A 19,535-nucleotide genomic window follows, 5' to 3' on the forward strand; every position below is an offset into this window, starting at 1 on the left:
TGGATTCTACGCGGATAACAAACACAGAGCCGTGACCTACCCCTCCCGTGTTCTGTTTCCGAACATCCAGGGCAGACGCCAGTCCTTTGACAGCCTGTGGATCCTCGTACGTCACGCTGAAAGAAAGGAACAAACCACAGAACTAGAAGGAAGTCCAGCAGTCACCCATGAGCAATCATGGAATCATAGGAAGGCCTGGGTTGGAAGGTACCTTAAAAGATCATCTTGTTTCACCCCACTAGACCAGGTTGCTCCAAGCCCCATCCAATCTGGCCTTGGACACTTCTAGAGATGGAGCAGCCACAACTTCTCTGGGCAACCTGTACCAGTGCTTCACCACCCTCACAAGGAAGAATTTCTTCCCAATAGTCAATCTAAACCTACTCTCTCACAGTTTGAAACCATTCCCCCTTGTCCTGTCATTCCAGACCCTTGTAAATAGTCTCTCTTCATCTTTTTTGTAGGCTCCCTTCAGGTTTTAGGAATTGGGTCACTCCAATCCCTTCTCTTTTCCAGGCTTTCTTAATAGGAGAGCAATACTCTGGACACCCCGATTTACTCCCCTGGAAACCAGAAAGCACATTCCTTTTCATAACAAGACTTGGAGGGTGCTGTCTGTACCCCAAGAAGTGGAGTGTGCTATGTACAAAGGCCACCCATCAATTTTGGAAAGCACCTTGAAGCAAGTAAGAGTAAGATCAGCATTATGTAAGGCAGGCAAACAGGTCATGAGGCACACTAAGCATGTCCAAGAGCAAGCGGGGGAACTGTGAAAAGAGGCCTGATTGCAGATTATGTTTAACAAAGATTTGGAGATGACATCTGGAAGCCTGACCTTGATGTGTGTATGGGGGGAGGCAGAGCGAGACTCGAAGAGAGATGAAATTATGCAACTGCAGTGAAGCAGAGAAAGAAATGCACTATTTACAGAGCTGTTAAAAGCTTCTTAAACTGCAATGCAAAAGGGACATGTAGCAGTCAGGTGACAGAGGCAGCAGCTTCATCTCTCAGAGCACAGTGGTGAACCATGAGCTGCAGCAGACACAAACACGTGCCCATAAATCAGCTCCTGGGAGGGGCTGCCTGGCTGAGCAGGGGGAGCCCCCTCTCCTCCTCGTGCTGGCTTCTCCCAAGCTGTGAGCACAGCACCCAGAGCTCTCACACCCAGAGCTGTCACCTACACACCACAGCAAGTCACACTCATGCCTTTCCTCCTCCCTGCTGCTTCATTTATACCGTGCACAATCCAAGGAAGATAGAACAATCCTCCCTTGTGAAATCATGGATGATCGGTGCTCCTTGTTCCATTAGGTACAGTGTGGGAAGAGTAGTTTTGTGCTTCATTTAGCACAAGAGACAGAGGGACCTTGATTAGATCTCTCCTGCAATGTATCTCCTTTCTAACTCTACATTAAGGCTCCCAGCCCAAAATCTCCAGTGGTGGCATATCCCTCTACATTAGAGCATTTCTTCTCAGCACTGATACCACAGCTGAGACAGTACCAATAGCTATATTGATAACTGCAAATACAAGAGCCCAATAAATTTGTAGGCTCAAGTTTTCTAAATTTTTGATAGACTATTTAACAGCATTTCTTAGCTTAAGACAAGATATTGATGATGTTCTGACTGCTGGTAGCCACTACTTCCTCTAAAATCTGAAGCCAGGAAGCAAGAAAAAATATATGAAAGAAAAATACCTGAGTGTGTCTTTTACTGAATATCACTTGACAGGGATCAGAGGATTTCTAATAAGTGCACAGACTTATTTTACATTAAAATAATTTGACCTGTTAAATGCCCTTGAAAGTGCCAGATTTGCAGCTCTATAGATGCAAGTCCTATGCATATAAACAAATTTGGGGTAGCATGGAGCCAGGCAAGCTACAGTGCCTTGACAGCCTGTGAGAGTCTGACTGGGGCCAAAAGAAGGGTTAACTGGATGGTAATTCTGTTTCCAAGCTTTTGATGACAGTAATTCAGTCACCAAAGTACATCCATGACCTTCAGGTGAAGGACCCTTCTGTTCCTATATCTCAAACATGGGTGGATGGGATGACAAGCCTTTAGGAGAAGGCAGAAGTAAAGGCAAGCACGCTTCCAAGTTTCCAGTGAGCTCATTAACTAAGACAGTCTGTACCCATCCAGTCTACTCTGTCCAGCAGCAGGAACTTCTCCACTTGCTCATATTAATAACAACCAAAAGGATAAGGATTGGATTAAAAGCACCAAAACATACACCAAAACTACTTTTTAAGTCTGAAGTCAGAAGTTTCAGATTTATGCCCTCAGATAACAGCAGTGCCGTGACTCAGTGCTAAAGACAAACTCCAACTTACTTCTTTCGCTGCTCAGCCAAGGAGCTGCCTCTTGTCTGTGCAAACATGTCAAAGTCATCACGAGGATTACTGTGCTGGAGGGAGCTGAGTGTGCCACTGACGCTGTTTGTGCCCAAGTCTGCAACCAGAGGAGAAAAAAAAGTGAACCAATGAAATAACAAACCATATGTAAACACCATCCTCATTAACAGCTGCAGCACTGAGGACAGTTTTCTTCAAAAAAGGCTGGAGGATGCTAATCATGAGTTCTTAAAAGAAAAATGTCGAGATTGTCTAATTCATCCTGGAAGCACCACTCCATAAGTGGTCCTCGTCAAAAAGCCAGCATTTGGGAATTGGTGTGTACTTGCTGCTAATATCCTGAGATATTTACTAGTCACTAGCAGTCCAAAATTTTGGGCATGGACAGTAGTTTCTCCACAATGTTTTCTCTCAGTTACTGACTGTGAAACAAACACTTTCAAATGAAGGGATGTGGTATTGGTGCATTGCTGAAAGAGGCAGAGAACCTTCAGTCAAATGCAATGATCCAATCACACAATCTTTGGTTTGATTTAATGTAAACCACCTAAAAGATTCATAAAACCTTTCACCCAAAGGTTTCAAATATTATTTGTAGAAGGGAAATCAAGAACATTCACCGGGCTGATTTCACAGAAAACTGTAACTAAGCAGAAATAAAAGTAGTAGTACAAGTTCTGCCATGAACAACAACCTGCACCCTTTCCATCAGTCTTCCCTCTGATTAATAAATCCCTCCCTTTGTGCCAGGCTGGTTGTGCCAGGCTGGTTCTCAACTGCACATTGCCAAAGTGCAGGGAGTGGGAATGCCTTCTAATCCTCCTGCAAGCCACGTACCCAGACCTTTCAGAGGCCACATGGCAACATTAATAGGTAGTGAAGAGCATAATCTAGATCAGGCACTCACCAAGCCCTGCAAGCTGTGAAGAAAGTGAAGATGGAGGTGCTGAGTTTCCAACCATTGGGCTCACTACAGCTGGAGAGCCAGGACCCAAATCTATTAAATTATCTTCTGTCACCTCATTCAGTACCTGTCATGACACAAGAAACACAGAAGTTACACATGCCAGAAATTTCTTCTTGCAGTACAACACTAAATATCACAAAATAATGGGTGCTTCCAATAAAGTTCTCTCTTGCATGCTGCTAAATGGACCAGTTTCTTGGATAATACAGTGATGAGTGCAGAATAAAAAAGGTCAGCCACCAATAAACCCTCAGTTTGACTCTTCAGCACAGCAGGAAACTCTCCTGGAGGTCATCTACATCTTTTCAGATTCAACTAATGTGTTTAACATCAGACCAACATCAGAGCTAAGCCAAACTGATTCTCCTACCAATTTTCCACATTAGGTATAAACTGTTTTCCGAAACAAAACTTCTTTGTTGTGACTGAAGTGTCAATGCAGAGTCTTTGCTGAAGTTTGCATCACACTGCAGCAGAAGTGGTAAAGCAAACAGAGGAAATGGCTATGAATGCAGAACAGAAAATGTAATAGAAGTACAGATTCATCATGAACTCAGACCTTGAACGCTATAAAACAACTACAGAAGAGCTTTCATTTAAAGAATAATTAGAACTCTTCAGCTGGGAAAGGGGCTGCTTAAATAGGAGATGAGAGTGGTTCCTAAAATTATGAATGGCATGAAGAAAATTAACCTGAACAGTGGTATTTTAAGACACAGGGAAGAAATATTAGGTGAAGCAAACAAAAATCATTAAGTGACTTGATCAAATGTAAACAAAATATTTGTTATATATAAATGCAAAATAAATATGTAAAAATGTATAGTGAAACTGTGGAACTTATTGCTTAAGGACATTGTGAACTCCTAAAGTCCACACGGACTCAAAAGCAATCAAAAAAGTTAATAGAGGAATGAAAACCCATCAAGGATTGTAAACACAGAGATGTTTTAGTGTGAAGTGACTTCCTGAGCTAAAAGTTGTCCCTTGGGATTTGCCACATTCTTACTTTTCCTGGCATCTGCCATAGCCAGGCAGGACACAGGGCTGGACAGGTAAAAGGTGTGATACTACTGATAGTACTACAGCTGGTATGGTGCAGCTGCTGAGAGAATAAATGGAGTAAGGTACTTACTCCATTGCTGGCGTTCTGTGTTGAGCGTCCCGATCTGTATCGTTCAAATCTGTTTGGAAAAAAAACCAAACCAAAAACCAAGATGGATTATTAAAGCCACCAACAAACAATAAAACCATGAGTTAATAACCAAGCCATGACATGCTTGCCACTGAATTTAGTTTCCTCTGGTTCAAAAGGGAAGCCTGAAAGCTTTAACTCCAGGCCGTTCAGAGGGAGGATTGCTGAGAAGTTGCATTCTTGGCAAAGGTGGATTTTAAATTGACTAATCTGATCTTGCAGCACAAACATGCCTGAAAAACACTGTAGGATTTGTCTTTTGGTTCGGGGGTTTTTTTAATCATTAAGTGCTTTGTGACAGACTGTTGTGTGAGCCAAGGGACAGGAGGAACTGCAGCAAGATTGATGCTCACAGCTCAACAAGCCAAGCACCGAAGCTCCTCTCACTCCCACTTACCAGCTCCCTCTTGCTGCAATAATGTAAATGAGGAGCCATATGTGTGTGGCACAACCCAACCCAGGCACACGTGGCATGAGGGACAATGAACAGCAGATTCACTGCTTAAAACATCCTGAGTCGACTCAAAGATGGTCAGAGCCTATGCTCAAATAGGTTGGTACTGTCCAAGAAGGAAAAGTAATGATGTTGGATAAAACCTTCATACTTCTAAGGGGAAGAAGTCTGGCTAGTCAAGTTCTGGTCTCTTCTCTACTTGGTGCATCTGGGGCCACAAACCTAAACCCAGCTTTCACAAAAGTCTTCAAGGCTAGGCTGAATGGAGCTTTGAGCAACCTGGTCTAGTGGAAGGTGTCCCCACCCACGGCAGGGGGATGGGATTAGATGAGTTTTGAGGTCCCTTCCAACACAAATCATTCTGTGATTCTATGAACTCAAAAACAGCAGGGGAACTGCCTGCTCCCATCACCTGTCTGAGGCCAGTCTGATCTCCTTCCTCACCATAGAAAAGCACCATGATTTCTTGGAGGTTCGAATTTTTCGAAGTAGTTTCAGAGGTAACCTCTTTCCAGCAAAAAGCCCATAATATTCATATAATCCTCTGGGGTTTCTCCCAGATGGACAAAATACATCAGGGAATGTCAAGCAAACTGTTTTCTTAATGTAACAGAGGAAAATGCAGACTTAAAAGGCAGCAAAACCAAATTCAGGCCCAAATTTCAATTTTAGGAAACTGTGGGTGTTTGCTATTACTGGAAATCCAACTCCCTTTGCTGGAAACCTAAGACACCTCCCACCTCATTTCTCACCAAAAGGCTTCTGTTCATTTACATCCCAAGGCTTCACAGCGAAGGCCAGAGCTGCTGCTTGAGTCACTGACAGAGCTTGGTCCCTGTGCTAGAAATCAGCATGATGGATGTGGAGCTTTTGGAATAGCAGAGGAGGAACTGGAATTTATTGAACGCTCAGACCAGTGCAGCTATTCCACCACAAATGGCTTGCTAACATCACTCAGCTCCCCTTTCATGAATAAATGACTACGAACACTTCAGCTGCAGTCAGCAAAGTCGCAGATGGGCGAAAATAGAAAAAATATTAAGGGTGACCAGACTAAACCTTAGTGCTAGTTACACTCTGCCACTTGTAGAATCCTGCTTGTGCATGAAACACACACCATTTCACACAAAAAGACAGCGTTTGTTTCAAAGTTTGCCCCATCTCCTCTGAACATGAAATCAAAGGCAAAATCGAGGGCACCAAGTCGTCTTTGCAGCCTTTGCCGTGACAGCACAAATTCACAGATCTAGACTCTAATTTATTTTTAAAGGCTTGAGAAACAAAGCCCTGTGCTAAGAGCAAGGAACAAAGGGTACTCTTTAGTGCCTCGCTCCCCAGGCCTGTCATTAAGGGGAAGATTAAACTTTCCCAAGACTGCGGCATCACGTGTCACCTCCTGCAGCAGATGTGCCTGACAGCGCCTTTGTCTGACATGTCGAAAGTCCTGTGCCCCAAGTCCTGTCCCTGGGGATGGTCCCCGCAGACCAGCTCTTCGAAACATTAGCTCTGCACAAGACAGGCTTTTTTTTTTTTTTTCCCCAAGATTTTAAGTGTTACATAAAAACAAACCCTTTGCACGCACGATGCTCCCGCCCACCTCAGGCAGCTCCCCTTGCACCAGCACTGGGACTGGAAAGCTCGGAGATCAGAGGGCAGAGAGAGCTCACAGGAGCCTCCCTAAGCCAGCAAGCAGCACAGACATTTGTGCAGAGCCCAGGCTAACAGGGGAACTAGTGACTGTGGCTGTGCTATTTTTGGTCCCAAGTCCCTACACCTGTACTGCCCTGCACAACAGGGACTTGCAGACTCAAGCCTCTGCGTTCAGAGCGTTTTCACAAGGTTGTCTTGCATTTTATGGATAAGCCCCACAAAAATTCAATGCACAGTACAAAAACAAAAAAAATCATAGTATTAAAAGAATCAACTGAATCAGGAATGTTACCATAAAAGGCTATAAAAACACTGTGTAAATGGTTCCTGTGGTTTGGTTCTCTGCATCATGTTGGACCCTTGGCCCAGATGGCCCAATTTCACCAACTGACCTATTTTATTCTTAAGTGAAAACCCTGAATGAATGGAAATGGTTGCTGGGAGAGGTGCCCCACCTTTCATATCGGAGGAAGACGTTATTTAAATCATCATTCACGTGCAGCAGCTCCTCCGTGACTTCTTCATTGGACACTCTTGAGATAAGCTCCACAATTCTCTGCTGCATGGCTCTGCAGGTTCGGTTCAGTTCCTAGGAGGAATGCATTGTGCACACACACAGTCTGATAAGCAACAAGCAATAAGTAGATTTAGTTGAGCTCTGTTCAGAGCCAAACATATCCCCCAGCTGAGAAACACTAAGACAAGTTTATCTTTGCATGATTAAATGTCACCCAAAAGCACATCTAATCAAACGCCCTTCAAGAGATGATGGCATAAAACCTTGAGAGCCTATTCACAATTCAACTTCCTGATTCTTCTTTAACTCTGAGCACTTCAGAAAATAAATATCTGTATTTTAGTCATCTTGTTTAAGAATAAAACATGTTAATACAACAGCTTCCCAGAAGAGAGCTTTCAAGGAAAATTCAATCTGCTCTTTTTGGCAAAACCATCCTTAAAAACAAAATTATGTGGATGGTGGAACATGTTGAGGAAAAAAGGTTCATCAGGGCTACCACAAATACTAAGTGTGTACTAGGATGAGAAGTGCTGGTGACACAGAACTTACCAACTACAGAGAACGTGAGGGCAACGACAAAGCAAGGAGCAGGAGCATGAAAAGGTGAGTGTTCCACACACCTTCCAGTACTGGGACACAAAGAAATATTCCCTTCCACTGAGCAAGTGCACAGACAAGAGACTGCACAAAGGCAATGGGGAATTTCAGAAGAACATTTTAAGGAATGCAGAGTGAGGGCATTTATTTTAGAAGTCTCTTATCAAGAAATCTAGATTTCAGTTTGCCTAGACCAGAAGTTCTCATGTTTCCAAGACATCTCTTCCATCACCAATTACTTAGCAGAATTCTGTAGTCCTGAAAGGCCTCAAGACCAAAAGTCAAACTGGTCTGCTGAGGAGAACTGCAAGAAGAAATGTGACATATGGCAGGGCGCCTCTGATCAGGCCCACAGTTTTACTTCAATAAGCACTGACATTCCAGCTAAAGCATGTCCCTCTGTCATCTTCCACTCCTTCCAGCTCCACTTCACAGCAAAAATTCAGCACTAAACAAGGATGACTTGTTGGTACACAACCTTCAGCATGAAAGCAAAAATGTGTTTGTTTTCCTTGCATGGTCTGACATCCTAAGCTCTGGATAAATTTCACCTAGTGCAATCCAGCTGCCTTAACAGCTTGAGGAATGTGTTCTCCAATGTCAGTTTTGATCCCATCACTTTCGAAGCAGATTGTGACATTTCAGAGGTTTGTTTGCTGCCTTTCCGAGAGGGCTGACAGTACCTATCTATTCTGCTCAGAGCTGGCTCTCCAGCAGGCTGTTTACATTTGATTGTTGGAGAAAATGTCAGGAACTATTTAAGGAGGAGGGCTATATAAACCTCAAAGCAAGGAGTCCTTGCATGCTGCACCCAGCTCACAGTCCTCAAAAGTCACAGTCTCAAAAGACTAACCATCCTTTGTGATCAAAAACGGGTTCTCCCCAGCTCTGTGATTCAGATTTAGGCTGCATCAGTCACAGAAGGGAACCAGCTGGAATAAAGAATCGTTGCTGTCACTCCGTTTCATGATCAATTTTTTTCACCTTAAAGCTGTGCTCTAAGGTTACGCTGTCAAGATGCTGATGGTTATTTCTCAGTGTAAGCAAACTGTTCCATTTCGGCCTGTCATAGTTTCCTGGAAGCTGCTTTTGTTTTGAGCAGTTCGACCCAAACGGGCAGTAACTGAAAGGCTCTTTATTGCAAAGCCTCTCATCAGCTGCCATGATGGCTCCAAGACAAACACACAATGCCACTGCATGGGAGAGACCAGTTTTTGGATGGATTTCAAACTCTGATGTATCACAGAGAGCAATTCCCTGCCTTCCTCCAAAGGGATTGCTGTGGGAGCCCATCCTCCCCACTTGAGGATCAAAACAGAAGGCTATTTCTGAAGCTATGGAAAGGCAAACACCACATTAAGGGCAGCAGCTAGAAATGTCAGATTGCAATGCTCCTCATCTGTGGGACTGTGTGACTTTCTTCAGCCAACAGGCCACCCCACAACCACTGGCCTTGGGAAACAGGTGTGAAGCCTGAGACATGAGCTCAATTCATACTGTTCTCCCTCTTGAGATGCACAGTGCTGCACTGGATTGAGATTTTCCAGCAAAGAAATCCCTTCCTGATTTCCCAGTCTAGCTCTCTGGACACCACAGAACTTCACCTGAGCACCTGCTTTAAGACACTACACCTTCAGGAGAACACATCTTCTGGAAAGACAGTTCATTTCAAGTGGCAGAGGATCCACAGACCCTTGGCATTATTTAGTCCAGCTGGAAATATGGAATGTTGGTTTCTTTGGCTTTTTTTTTCCTGCACGGTGACTGGGAATGTTTTGACACTGTACAAGTGGTGATGGGGAGTGTAAAAGAAGCAGAAATGCTCAGGGCTTACAGAACCTGTGGCTGATTCGTGGTAAAGGAGACTTGATATGCAACACTGAGAAAAATTTCTAGCTACACAAAGAGGAAAGCACTGGAACAAATTTCAAGTGAAGTCAGGAAATTCTTGTCACTGGAAGCTTTAACGAATGGAGAAAATCAAGTGATGGCACAAGGGTCAAGCACAGCCCACATCCATTATGAATCCAAGCATGGGCTGTGAAGTGAGCTACAACAAAACACATCCCCCCAGAGAAACACAAGCACAGAAAGGATCAGAATCATATTTTCTAGGAAACTTACCTGGAGTAACTCAAGGTCTGAGGAATCCTCTTGTCCAGGTACCATTTCTGTCAGCATTTCAGACATCACTTTTGTATTCCCACGAACAATATCCAGCTCACTGCGCAGCCGGGCAATCTAAATTGGGGTAACAAGACAGCAAAACACTGTGTAATCTGTTGGTGTAAGCAGTTCATTTTCAAGAACTGACTTTGAGATATCTCTGGTTCTGTCTGACTTGATATCTCAGGCTCCAGACATTCTAGCAAGAAAAAACCAAAAAAGATAAAAAGTTTACCAAGGAGAAAAGGAACAGAAAAAGGAAAGAATTATCATCACAAACCCAGATGTGCTGTGTCTGTATGGAAGAGAAGCAATTGCAAACAGCACCTAAAGTCAGACCTTGGCTGTAGTGCCTCACTCCAGTGTGGGGAAAGATGTACATATTTTAAGTAGAATCTTTGGCTCTGAAGTTATCATTTTTTACAGGGAGAAAAGAAAATCCTATATTAGGGCATTTGCAAGGGCTTTACTTCCTACATCTGCAAGACATTCTGTGCCTTGAAAGGAGAGGGGCTAATGGGAATAACTGGCAAAATACTGCTGAGTGGGCTGGACCAGCAAATTGTGCTGCCATTACCAGGCCATAGAGACACATCTAAAGCCCAGATCTTACCATATAACAGGAAGAAAGATTACCAAGTAGAGCCAGACCTAGGAGACAAAGTCCAAAAAACTAAAATGAAAGTTCCTCTGCAAATTAATTTCTAATTTGATTTGCTGAAAGAGTCTCACTTGAACAAATCAACATGCCAATACCTGTTCAGAATTAGCAGTGATGGGACCAGTCACATTCAAGGCTGGGGCCTGAGGAGCAGAATATGCCGTTGGAGAGGATGAAGAGTAAGAACCGATGCTCATCCTTTGCTGAGACTGGGAATTGTGCATATTTGCTGCAGGATCAACTTCAGGAACACTCTGCCACATCAGAAAGACAGGAGTTCAAAAGCTGAATTGGGACAGCACTTGCTTTGTCAGCAACCTCAGGCCAAACAGGCTCAAATATAGAACATAATTGCACCTTGTGGGAAAGGTCAGTGCAGCTACTAGAACAGACTGGCAGCTCCAAAAATCTTCCATGCCTGTATCTTTTGACCCAACCCACAAGAATTTAAGTCCATTTACAGGAAAAGTGAGAAGCAAAATAAAAACAAGAGCCAAAGAGAAATAATTATAAATTATTTTAAACCAGGAATTAAGTTGCAGGCTTACCAAAAAATGATGTGATACATAGATACTGAATTTAATTAACCTTGACACAAGAATTGTAATCTCTCAGTCCTTGATCACTTGCATTTGCTGCTTCAAAGATTCATTACCCTCAGTTTTCAGAGTGAATAATCAGAACACCTGTGATCATTTAGTTACTTCCAAGCAGCAGTTCTGTCAACTTTCCAGACCTAACTTTCCAGAAGCGTAAAGTTCTCACATTACTGTGGGATCAGAGAGAGATTCAGACTCTGTACACCTCTAATAGACAGGCAGACCTTGGCTCAGGGTTATTACCAACAGAAACAACCACACTTGAGTAAAAGAAGTAAATCTCAATCATACATCCTGCTGGGCTCTCTTAGAACAAATTAGTTGCATTTGTTTGGTGGTTTTGTGGTACAAGATTAACTGTTATAAACTCTTTTCTTCGTCTCAGCTTGATGATTGACTCAAGGGAGGAGACAGCTTATCAGGCTGTACTATGCCTTTTTTACATGCCCTTTCACTATTAAAATGTCCTTCCAGGAGTGAGAAAATGAGCCAAATTCAGAGAAATGGGAGGGGAAAGACAAGTAGTTATCCAACTATTTGGACATCCTGGGAAAACACCCCCGGAACTGCAAAGCTGCGCTTACCCTCTGTGGTGTGTGTATTGGAGACAGAGCATCAAGATCTGCCATGGGGAACTCGATGCCTTTTCTCTTGAGTTCTTCATAAATATGCACTACTCCAGTTAAATCAGGGCTACTTCGGAAGGCATCAGCCCAAGCCTGGAAAACACGAGGGATTATCCATAAACCTTCCAAATTAAGCTCTAGCCACACCCTGACCCCAGATACTGACTGTAAAAGCTTTCATGGATTCCAGCTTTAAAGGAAAGCTGGAATCATCAGGCCTGGTCTAAAAGGTCCTGCAAATATTAAGACAGTCACCTGTCTTACATTTTATTCAGATATAAAATAGACAGGAACCCAGTGCAGAGTAGCTGTGAGTAGCCCCTGACATCATCAAAATCCGTGAACATACAGAAAAGTCTCTTCCCATCTCCTCTCCTCAGCAGTGATTGATGCTCATCTTTTCTGGCATATTGCAGAGCAAATGACCCACCAGAAAAGGGCTGTGTGAAAGATTCAACAGATCTAACCAAAATTCACAAAGCTGCACAATAATCTTAAGTAATCTCCATTCACTTTGTGAAACATCCTCATTTGTTGCCAAAGGAAAAACAGAGCCATCAAGTTGTCTTCAGTGTTTTATTTGGACCAAACTTGAATTTAAAAAAAGGTCCTTTCTGAGGTTCTGTTCTTATGAAAGAGACAGTCCCCTGAGCAGCAGAACTAATGACGCCTGGGTTCTGACAGAGCATATCCAACACTCAGACACCCCAGTGCGGCACAAAGGACGAGTTTAAAAGAGAAATTCCCACAGCCAGAACATTCATAGTATCTCTCCTGCATGAATCCTCTGGTGTCTAAAAAGACTTCAATTCACATTTGAACTTTTCCTTCAGAGGGAGTACTAAGTGCTTCTCTTGGCTAGCCAGCCTCCTGCACTCACAAAGCTGCTGGGAGCACAGTATGCTGAAAGCCTCAACCCCCTTTTGCTTGTGCTGGAAATTAGCTAAATATTAAAAAATTAGAGAAAGGAAAAACTGAAATATTATGACTCAGTTAAAAAATGAAGCATTCCACAAACCCCCACATGTGTGGAGCAGAGTATCAGTGTGCTGGATCCAGAACGACTGCGAGACACGTGTGTGGGCTCTGAACTTAATTCATTTAGTCATCATTTTTACACTAGCTCTTTGACTATTTTTCCTTTAAAAGCTCTTTGAACCATTTTTTATATTTGAGAGGGCAGAAATCAAAGTTAGCAAAGTAAGATAAGAAATTATATTAATTTTTAACTTGCATTCCTATTCTGTTCAGTTCTAAGAAAGAGCATTTCCTACCATCTGTGCCCGGGAGACAATCCATTATCAGGTACAAGCAGACAATCCTGGGTTTGCTTCTCAGCTTTGTTAAGAGTAAATTAACTGCATCAACTGTTCTGATGCAGTGCAAGTCCAAACAGCCCTGCTTGAGCCAGAGGAAACAGCTCTGACAGCACACAGCCATTGTTTCCTTGGAACTGACCTTCCAAAACATCCCCAATTCTGATGGAGATTTTGACTGCACAAGTAACTCCACCTTTGCCATTTCACTGCCTTTTCTGTTTACATTGGAAGCCATCTGAATGATGCTTCTACATAACGATGTTCACCACTTCAACTCCATTTGCAAGCAAAAGGGAAAAGTGTGAGGCGAGGGATGTTCTATTTAATAATCGGCACTCAAAAGAAACTTAGAGACAAAAATATGCTGCATTGCTGCCCCCAGTTTTTAATGAGGCTTGTTTGTCCAGGAGGATGTACTAATGCATTCCCTCTTTCATTGGCTTCCTGTGGATTTTGCAAAATGATCTCATTTCATCTGCACTCCACCTTTTCAAAATATTCTCTCTTCTGCAACTCTCTTCCCTGGAGAAAGGAGACACTTCCATTTGTATTCTTCTTCACCTGAGCTGGGAGCATTATCTACATTAGTGTGTCTCAGAGGTCACAAGCAGGACAGGCACTATTGTTCTAAGTGCTGTCTACACACATTGTAAGACAATCCCTGTCCTAGACAGCTTAAAATCCAACCAGGCAACTGCAATATTAGCTCTGCTTTATGGATAAGGAGCTACACTAGAGCTTAGGAGACCTGCCCATGGTCCAAATACATGTAGGACAGGGGGTGAATTCAGAGCTTCTAAGACTTTGGGCCAGACTATCAAATGTAGATGCTTCAGGATAAATCCCACTTGGATCCTCAGTGTGTCCAAACAGGTCACTTAAATCCCATTGTAAATACAGCCCCTAGATCGGGGACCATCCCAGTGTTTGAACACTGGGTGATAGGCAAGCTCTTACCAGGGGCACAGCCACAAGGAATATTTCCAAGGCCTCCCAGCAAGGTAAAGAAGGAAGGATAAGCACTATGTAACATATGCTAATTCATGTACACTGGGAAATAGGTTGAGAAAGTGAGACACAAGATGTTCAACATCTCAAAACAAGTCAAGCCTCTAGATAAGAAACTGGATGGCAGCTTTATCTACCCTTGTTACGGAAAGGCCCACGAATACCACAGCTGTGTGGCTGAAGACATATGCTGTATGTACAGCTCCCTTCCATGCTTCCAAGTCTGGACTATTAATCCTCTAATTTCCATTCTTATTAATTCCCTGATATTAAATTCTAAGAGGGATACAGAAAAGGGTAAGTGCAGTGTTTGTGGGGCAGAGCTGAGATCAGCCCTCTGGGCCAGGGTTAACTCCAGCCCCAGGGAACTCTACAGAGCACAGCCTGAGCTGAGTGAAGCTGTTACCACATACGAGGTATTTTGGGGGCGTGTGTCCATAGGGCACCTGGGATGAGCGACTGCAATCACTCTTCCAAACTTGCCAGGCAATCTGGAAAACAAACTTCCCAGCTAAACAGACACTAACAGAATCCACCCACAGGCAACCTTCGTAATTTTCAGGCTTTTTATATCAAAAGGCATTTAGAACCCAGAGTGAGGCTTTTAGCTCTACTGCACTAAGTCTCCTCAGATAAAGCTGTTTAATTCACTGGGGCAATGACTGTGGCTTTCTGATTACGTTACAAACACTTCCATCTTAGCTGCATTCACGACTGGGAATCCATTTAAACCCAGGGCCCAGAAAAACCAGCATTCTCTACAACAACATGGAAACACACCCAGTTTCTCTTTATGGGACAGTTTTTAACCTCATCTCCTGGTCACTGCATGCACCCACGTTCCCACCAAAGCAGGTGGAAATCTCAGGGCTCAGCCAGCTGCACAAGAATTGCCTTTAATAATTTCATTAATTTTGCTCTGTTTTTTTTAAAACACCATAAAATCAGATCCCAGAAATAAAGGGACCCCACAGACCTTAACACAATGCCCACTAACTCCACCACCCTACCTATTTCCTGCTTGAAAATCACTTATTTACATTGTCATGCTCTAAGCATGCCCCATCCCTGTATCCAAATAACAAATAAAGCAGCAGAAATCCAAGTGCGTGCTTTGCCATAAAAATCAGAAGTATATCTGGCAAACGATGCTGCGCATTTGTAAATACCTCCCCACAAGGAACACTGCAGCAGGTTTATATCATTTTAAATACGCAGTGTCTTTTAGTCTCTGGTGTACGCAGTAGCCTGTGGAAGCTTAGTGATAAAGCTTCCTATAATTGTCAGATTTCCTCCAGGCAGGCACCAATGTTTCCTCATGTGTGGCTAATGGTTTGTGGAATTAACACGGCTGTTTATTGTTGTGCTGCACAGAAGGAGAAGTGGCAGACAAGCCCATGTCTGAACTTCCCACTGCAGGCAAGGATCTGACAGCGTGCTTTTACTGCACAATAACCAGAGAAAAGACACCAAAACCACTTTAATTCCTATATGGTCATTTACTTTTCTATAACCATCTTTGAAAGGAATGCAGAATGCTTTCTAATGGAGGGAAACAGCTCCATTTTACGGTCAGGGAAACAGACACAGAAAGGCAAGTGTTCTGCAGCTGACACCAAAAGCACAATCCTCTGAAATCTCCTGGCCTCAGATGACAAGCCTATCACCAAGGCAAGTCTCCAGCTTCTAGATATAACTTAAATTGCAAAAGCATCCATTTACCTTTTATTAAATCCTCCTGTTTTAGAGTGGTACCTCTCTAACTAAAACCCAGACAGTTCCCCCTGGATAAAATATCTGTGTGTGTGCATGTCTGCTTTTTCCCACCAATCTGGATATATTGTTTGAGTTTATATATAAAAAACTTGCCACATTTTTAACGATGACAGCATGCTTAGTGATGCGTAGCATTGAAGCAGACAGTCCTTATTTTAGGCAGCAACATATGGAAGCAGAGACAAGCTGTGTACCTGAATCAGTGCTAGGACTTTATCCTGTACAATAGTGGGGGGGTTGTTCTTGGGTGAGATGATTTTCACCAGAACACCATCGATGAAGTCACGATTTGCCACCAAGACATGAAAGCGATGGCCACAGTTCTTCACACAGGTCTCCAACACCTATACACACAAAAAAACCCCCAATATTCATTGTTGGAGCAAAGCTTGATCACACACAGAGCATCTGATTGTTTAATTTATTTTAAAGCTTTTGATGGGAGGTCAAGAAGATAGAGGGAAAATTACACTTTTACTTCTTCTCTTCTTCCCCAATTTTTCCAAAAAACTTATTTTCTACACACATTCAGCTGTACCTCACCCACTGTTAACATATTGGGCATTTTTGTGATCCACCTTTCCTGTTTTCAAGGTAAAGAAATAGAAAGTTTCTTCATCTTCAAAGCAGAACTTTCCAGCCAGTGCAGCTGAACAGCCAAGTACACAGCAGCACATCAGGAGCAGGTAAGACAGAGGACATCCTGTCACAGTGAGATATTATCGTGCTGTGCCACTCCACCATTTTCTACGTGCCTGGAACACAGCTGGACCCAGTTGCTCCGAGCTATAAGCCATGTTTTAGAGTTGGGAATTCAGGTGAATGATCTTCACTCATTCAAAACACTCCCCAGTGAATGCTCTGACAGGTTATACTTTGACACATTTTCCCCCTGCAACCTAGCTGGAGGCACCTTCCACTTGCCATTCAACTGCCATGGAAGAACAGCTGTTGATTTCTCTCTGAAGAACATGATTAGCATGGAGATAAATCCAACACGTCACTTCTCCTTACAGCCATGCCTAATAACCACTGCGACTCAGTACTGAGGAGTCTGTAATTACTCTCCTCCTTCAGCTACTTTCATCAGCCATGATGACACGGGCTCATTCCTGATGGATTTCGCTCTTTCCTGCACAATGGATAATCTCATGGTTTGGACTTTGTTAATCTGTCAAAATGACAATCCAGGAGAGGAAATGGCAAGAAGACAGAAAGTACGGTTACGCCTCGTCAGGGAGATGCAACAAGAGCTCTGTGAAAGAATCATACAGATCACCTCTCCACAGCAGGATAACTTGATCTAGTTACTGCTAGAGCCAGCCCAGCACCCCACTCAGGAGGACTGCACTACCCAGGAAACCTCCAGCTAAAGCCATCAGCAGGAAAGGTCACTGCTAAATTATCCCACACCTTAGCAGTGCTGCCTAAATGCACAGAATATAATTTACACTTTATTGAGTGAAATTAGATCAGCATAAATTAATGTATTGTCTCTTAGAGAGATTCATTCACAAGGGAAATTGGGCATCAGCTACTTATGAAGCTGAGAAGATAGAAAGTTCATCATCCTCACTTGCAGATATGCCCACAGCTGTTGTCTTGGAGTGGAGGAATGGTTGGACAAAGGGAAATGAGAGTAGAAAGGAAAACCTCAAAGAGTAGCAGACCCATTTGAGCTACTTTAACTTTCCTCAGTCAGTACTTGAGATGAATAAGAGCCACGAAAAGAAGCAGAAATCAATTCAGTCAGAAAACCGCTATGCAAAGCTTCCAGCAGCTCTCCCCAAGGAAGTGAGGAGGCAATTGGAGAGAAGAAAAGGGCAGAGCAGTGGCTGTTAAAGGAAATAGTGTGTACATTCAAGAGAGTGCCAGGAAGAGGAAAATGACAAAAGGGTTCTGCCCTTTGAGGCATTCCAGCCTGCCCCCACTCACCGTCAGTGCCAGCATGACCTCTCTGTAATTTTTGTTTCCATTCAGCCTCTTCTTCAGCGCTCGAATGGCATCCTTGGGCCTGAAGGAGAAACACACCATTTTAACAGACAGCTCAGACAGGCTTTTCAGATCCCATGAACTGTGGGAAAATGAATCCTTTGCCATTTCCAGCTGGACATAAGCATGTGGGTTAACTTCAGATTATTTGACTACAACCAGAACAGGGTCATGGAGAATTATGTGAGGAGACAAGGTATTACAGAAGTCAAGACTGGAGGAATGCCCCAAGTCTCCAAAAATCCAGGCTGTTGATTAGGCACGGAAGACTGAGAGCCACTCTGAAAAGCCCAGGGAATAAGAGCAGTGATCAGTTCTCCTGCAGACTGCAAGCAGCAAAGCTTTCTGGTGCTGAAGGAGGTGTGTCAGAAAAGCTGTCTATGCAAATAGCTGAAATTAAAGGCATTGCATACACCTACTGAAAAACAAACTTGGTACCCTCTCCAAGAAGGAGTTTTTCATGCCAGCCCTCCCAAGCAGAGACTGACCAGAGAAAGAATCGCAGAATCATTTGGGATGGAAAAGCCCTCTTAGATCATGGAGTCCATCCATTAACTCAGCACTAAGCCCACCACTACACCACGCCCCAAAATGCCACGCCCACATGTTTTTTGAATGCTTCCAGGAATGGTGGTTCCACCACTTTCCTGGACAGCCTGACCCAATGCCTGACCACTCTTTCAGTGAAGAATTTTTTCCTAATAAATCATCTAAATAAGCTACTCTCCTGGCACAACTTGAGGCTATTTCCTCTTGTCCTGAGTCCCACAGGTACTGCATCATACAGAATTTTCTGAGAGCAGGAGAGGTCTAAGGAGCAAGAAAACCAAGCAACTGATCTGAAAACTGCATTTAAACCATGAGCATCTGCCCCCAGCCTCACTGCACCTCCTCACATGCTGAGTACAGCTGGAGGAAGACTGTGTTCAGGGACCTTTCCAAGTCTGCTGAAATAGCACATACCCTTCTTCTGTCTCGTTGATAATGTCACAGATCTCCATGTTAAGTGTCCAGTCTTCACTCTGCAAAGAGCCATCTGTGGCCTTTTCTGTAAAGTAAAGAAAAATAAATCTTTTCACATCTTCCTGATTAGGTCTATGCCTCAATCCATCTTCAGTTACTCTGAGCTGAAACTATTCAGTAAAAGACAGGGAAAAAAATCCCTGCTGACAGTAAACAATGTCAATCCTTCCATCCTGGTTTTAGGGATCAGCATGGAGGTTTCCAGACAGAATCAATTATCCCTCCAGCCCACATAGATGGGCTGTTCTTCAAAGACTCCTGAATTCCTGGGAGAGTAGGAAAATGTCAGCTAATTCCAATTTAAACTCTTCAAATGCTGCATTGCTGGCAAGTTATGAGCTAGGAAAATATCCCCTCAAACCAACATGACCTCCTCCCTGTTTTAGCAGATAATACCTCCACATGAACTGAGGGAGGAAAAATAGCAACCTGGAAACAGAATTCAAGGAATTCCAGCATGAAAAGACCCAGCAGTACGTGAAAACATTTAGCACATAACAGTGCAGGTCATGATATCATGACATCTGTCCCATGCTATGTCCCTCTCCACACTGGGGCTCCATACACACCTCCCAAGCTCTGCCTTCCTCCCGACTCCTGAATCTTCCCTCACTATTTGTGT

General features: G+C 43.4%; 1 protein-coding gene across 2 annotated transcripts in view; it reads right to left on the reverse strand.

The window, feature by feature from the left end:
- TOM1L2 (target of myb1 like 2 membrane trafficking protein) overlaps nucleotides 1-19,535 on the reverse strand; it is a 57,114-nt gene that overhangs the window by 19,145 nt on the left and 18,434 nt on the right. For both annotated transcript variants that reach the window (XM_082292329.1, XM_082292328.1), the window contains exons 2-12: nucleotides 18,854-18,938; nucleotides 17,834-17,912; nucleotides 16,093-16,242; nucleotides 11,754-11,888; nucleotides 10,666-10,824; nucleotides 9,868-9,984; nucleotides 7,082-7,215; nucleotides 4,463-4,511; nucleotides 3,268-3,391; nucleotides 2,340-2,457; nucleotides 41-116 (exon numbers count right to left, since the gene is read on the reverse strand). In XM_082292329.1, coding sequence (XP_082148455.1) covers nucleotides 41-116; nucleotides 2,340-2,457; nucleotides 3,268-3,391; nucleotides 4,463-4,511; nucleotides 7,082-7,215; nucleotides 9,868-9,984; nucleotides 10,666-10,824; nucleotides 11,754-11,888; nucleotides 16,093-16,242; nucleotides 17,834-17,912; nucleotides 18,854-18,938 — 1,226 coding nt within the window. The remainder of the gene's footprint in view (nucleotides 1-40; nucleotides 117-2,339; nucleotides 2,458-3,267; nucleotides 3,392-4,462; nucleotides 4,512-7,081; nucleotides 7,216-9,867; nucleotides 9,985-10,665; nucleotides 10,825-11,753; nucleotides 11,889-16,092; nucleotides 16,243-17,833; nucleotides 17,913-18,853; nucleotides 18,939-19,535) is intronic.

This window comes from Coloeus monedula, assembly GCF_965178545.1.
Source record: "Coloeus monedula genome assembly, chromosome: 16".
NCBI lineage: Eukaryota > Metazoa > Chordata > Aves > Passeriformes > Corvidae > Coloeus > Coloeus monedula.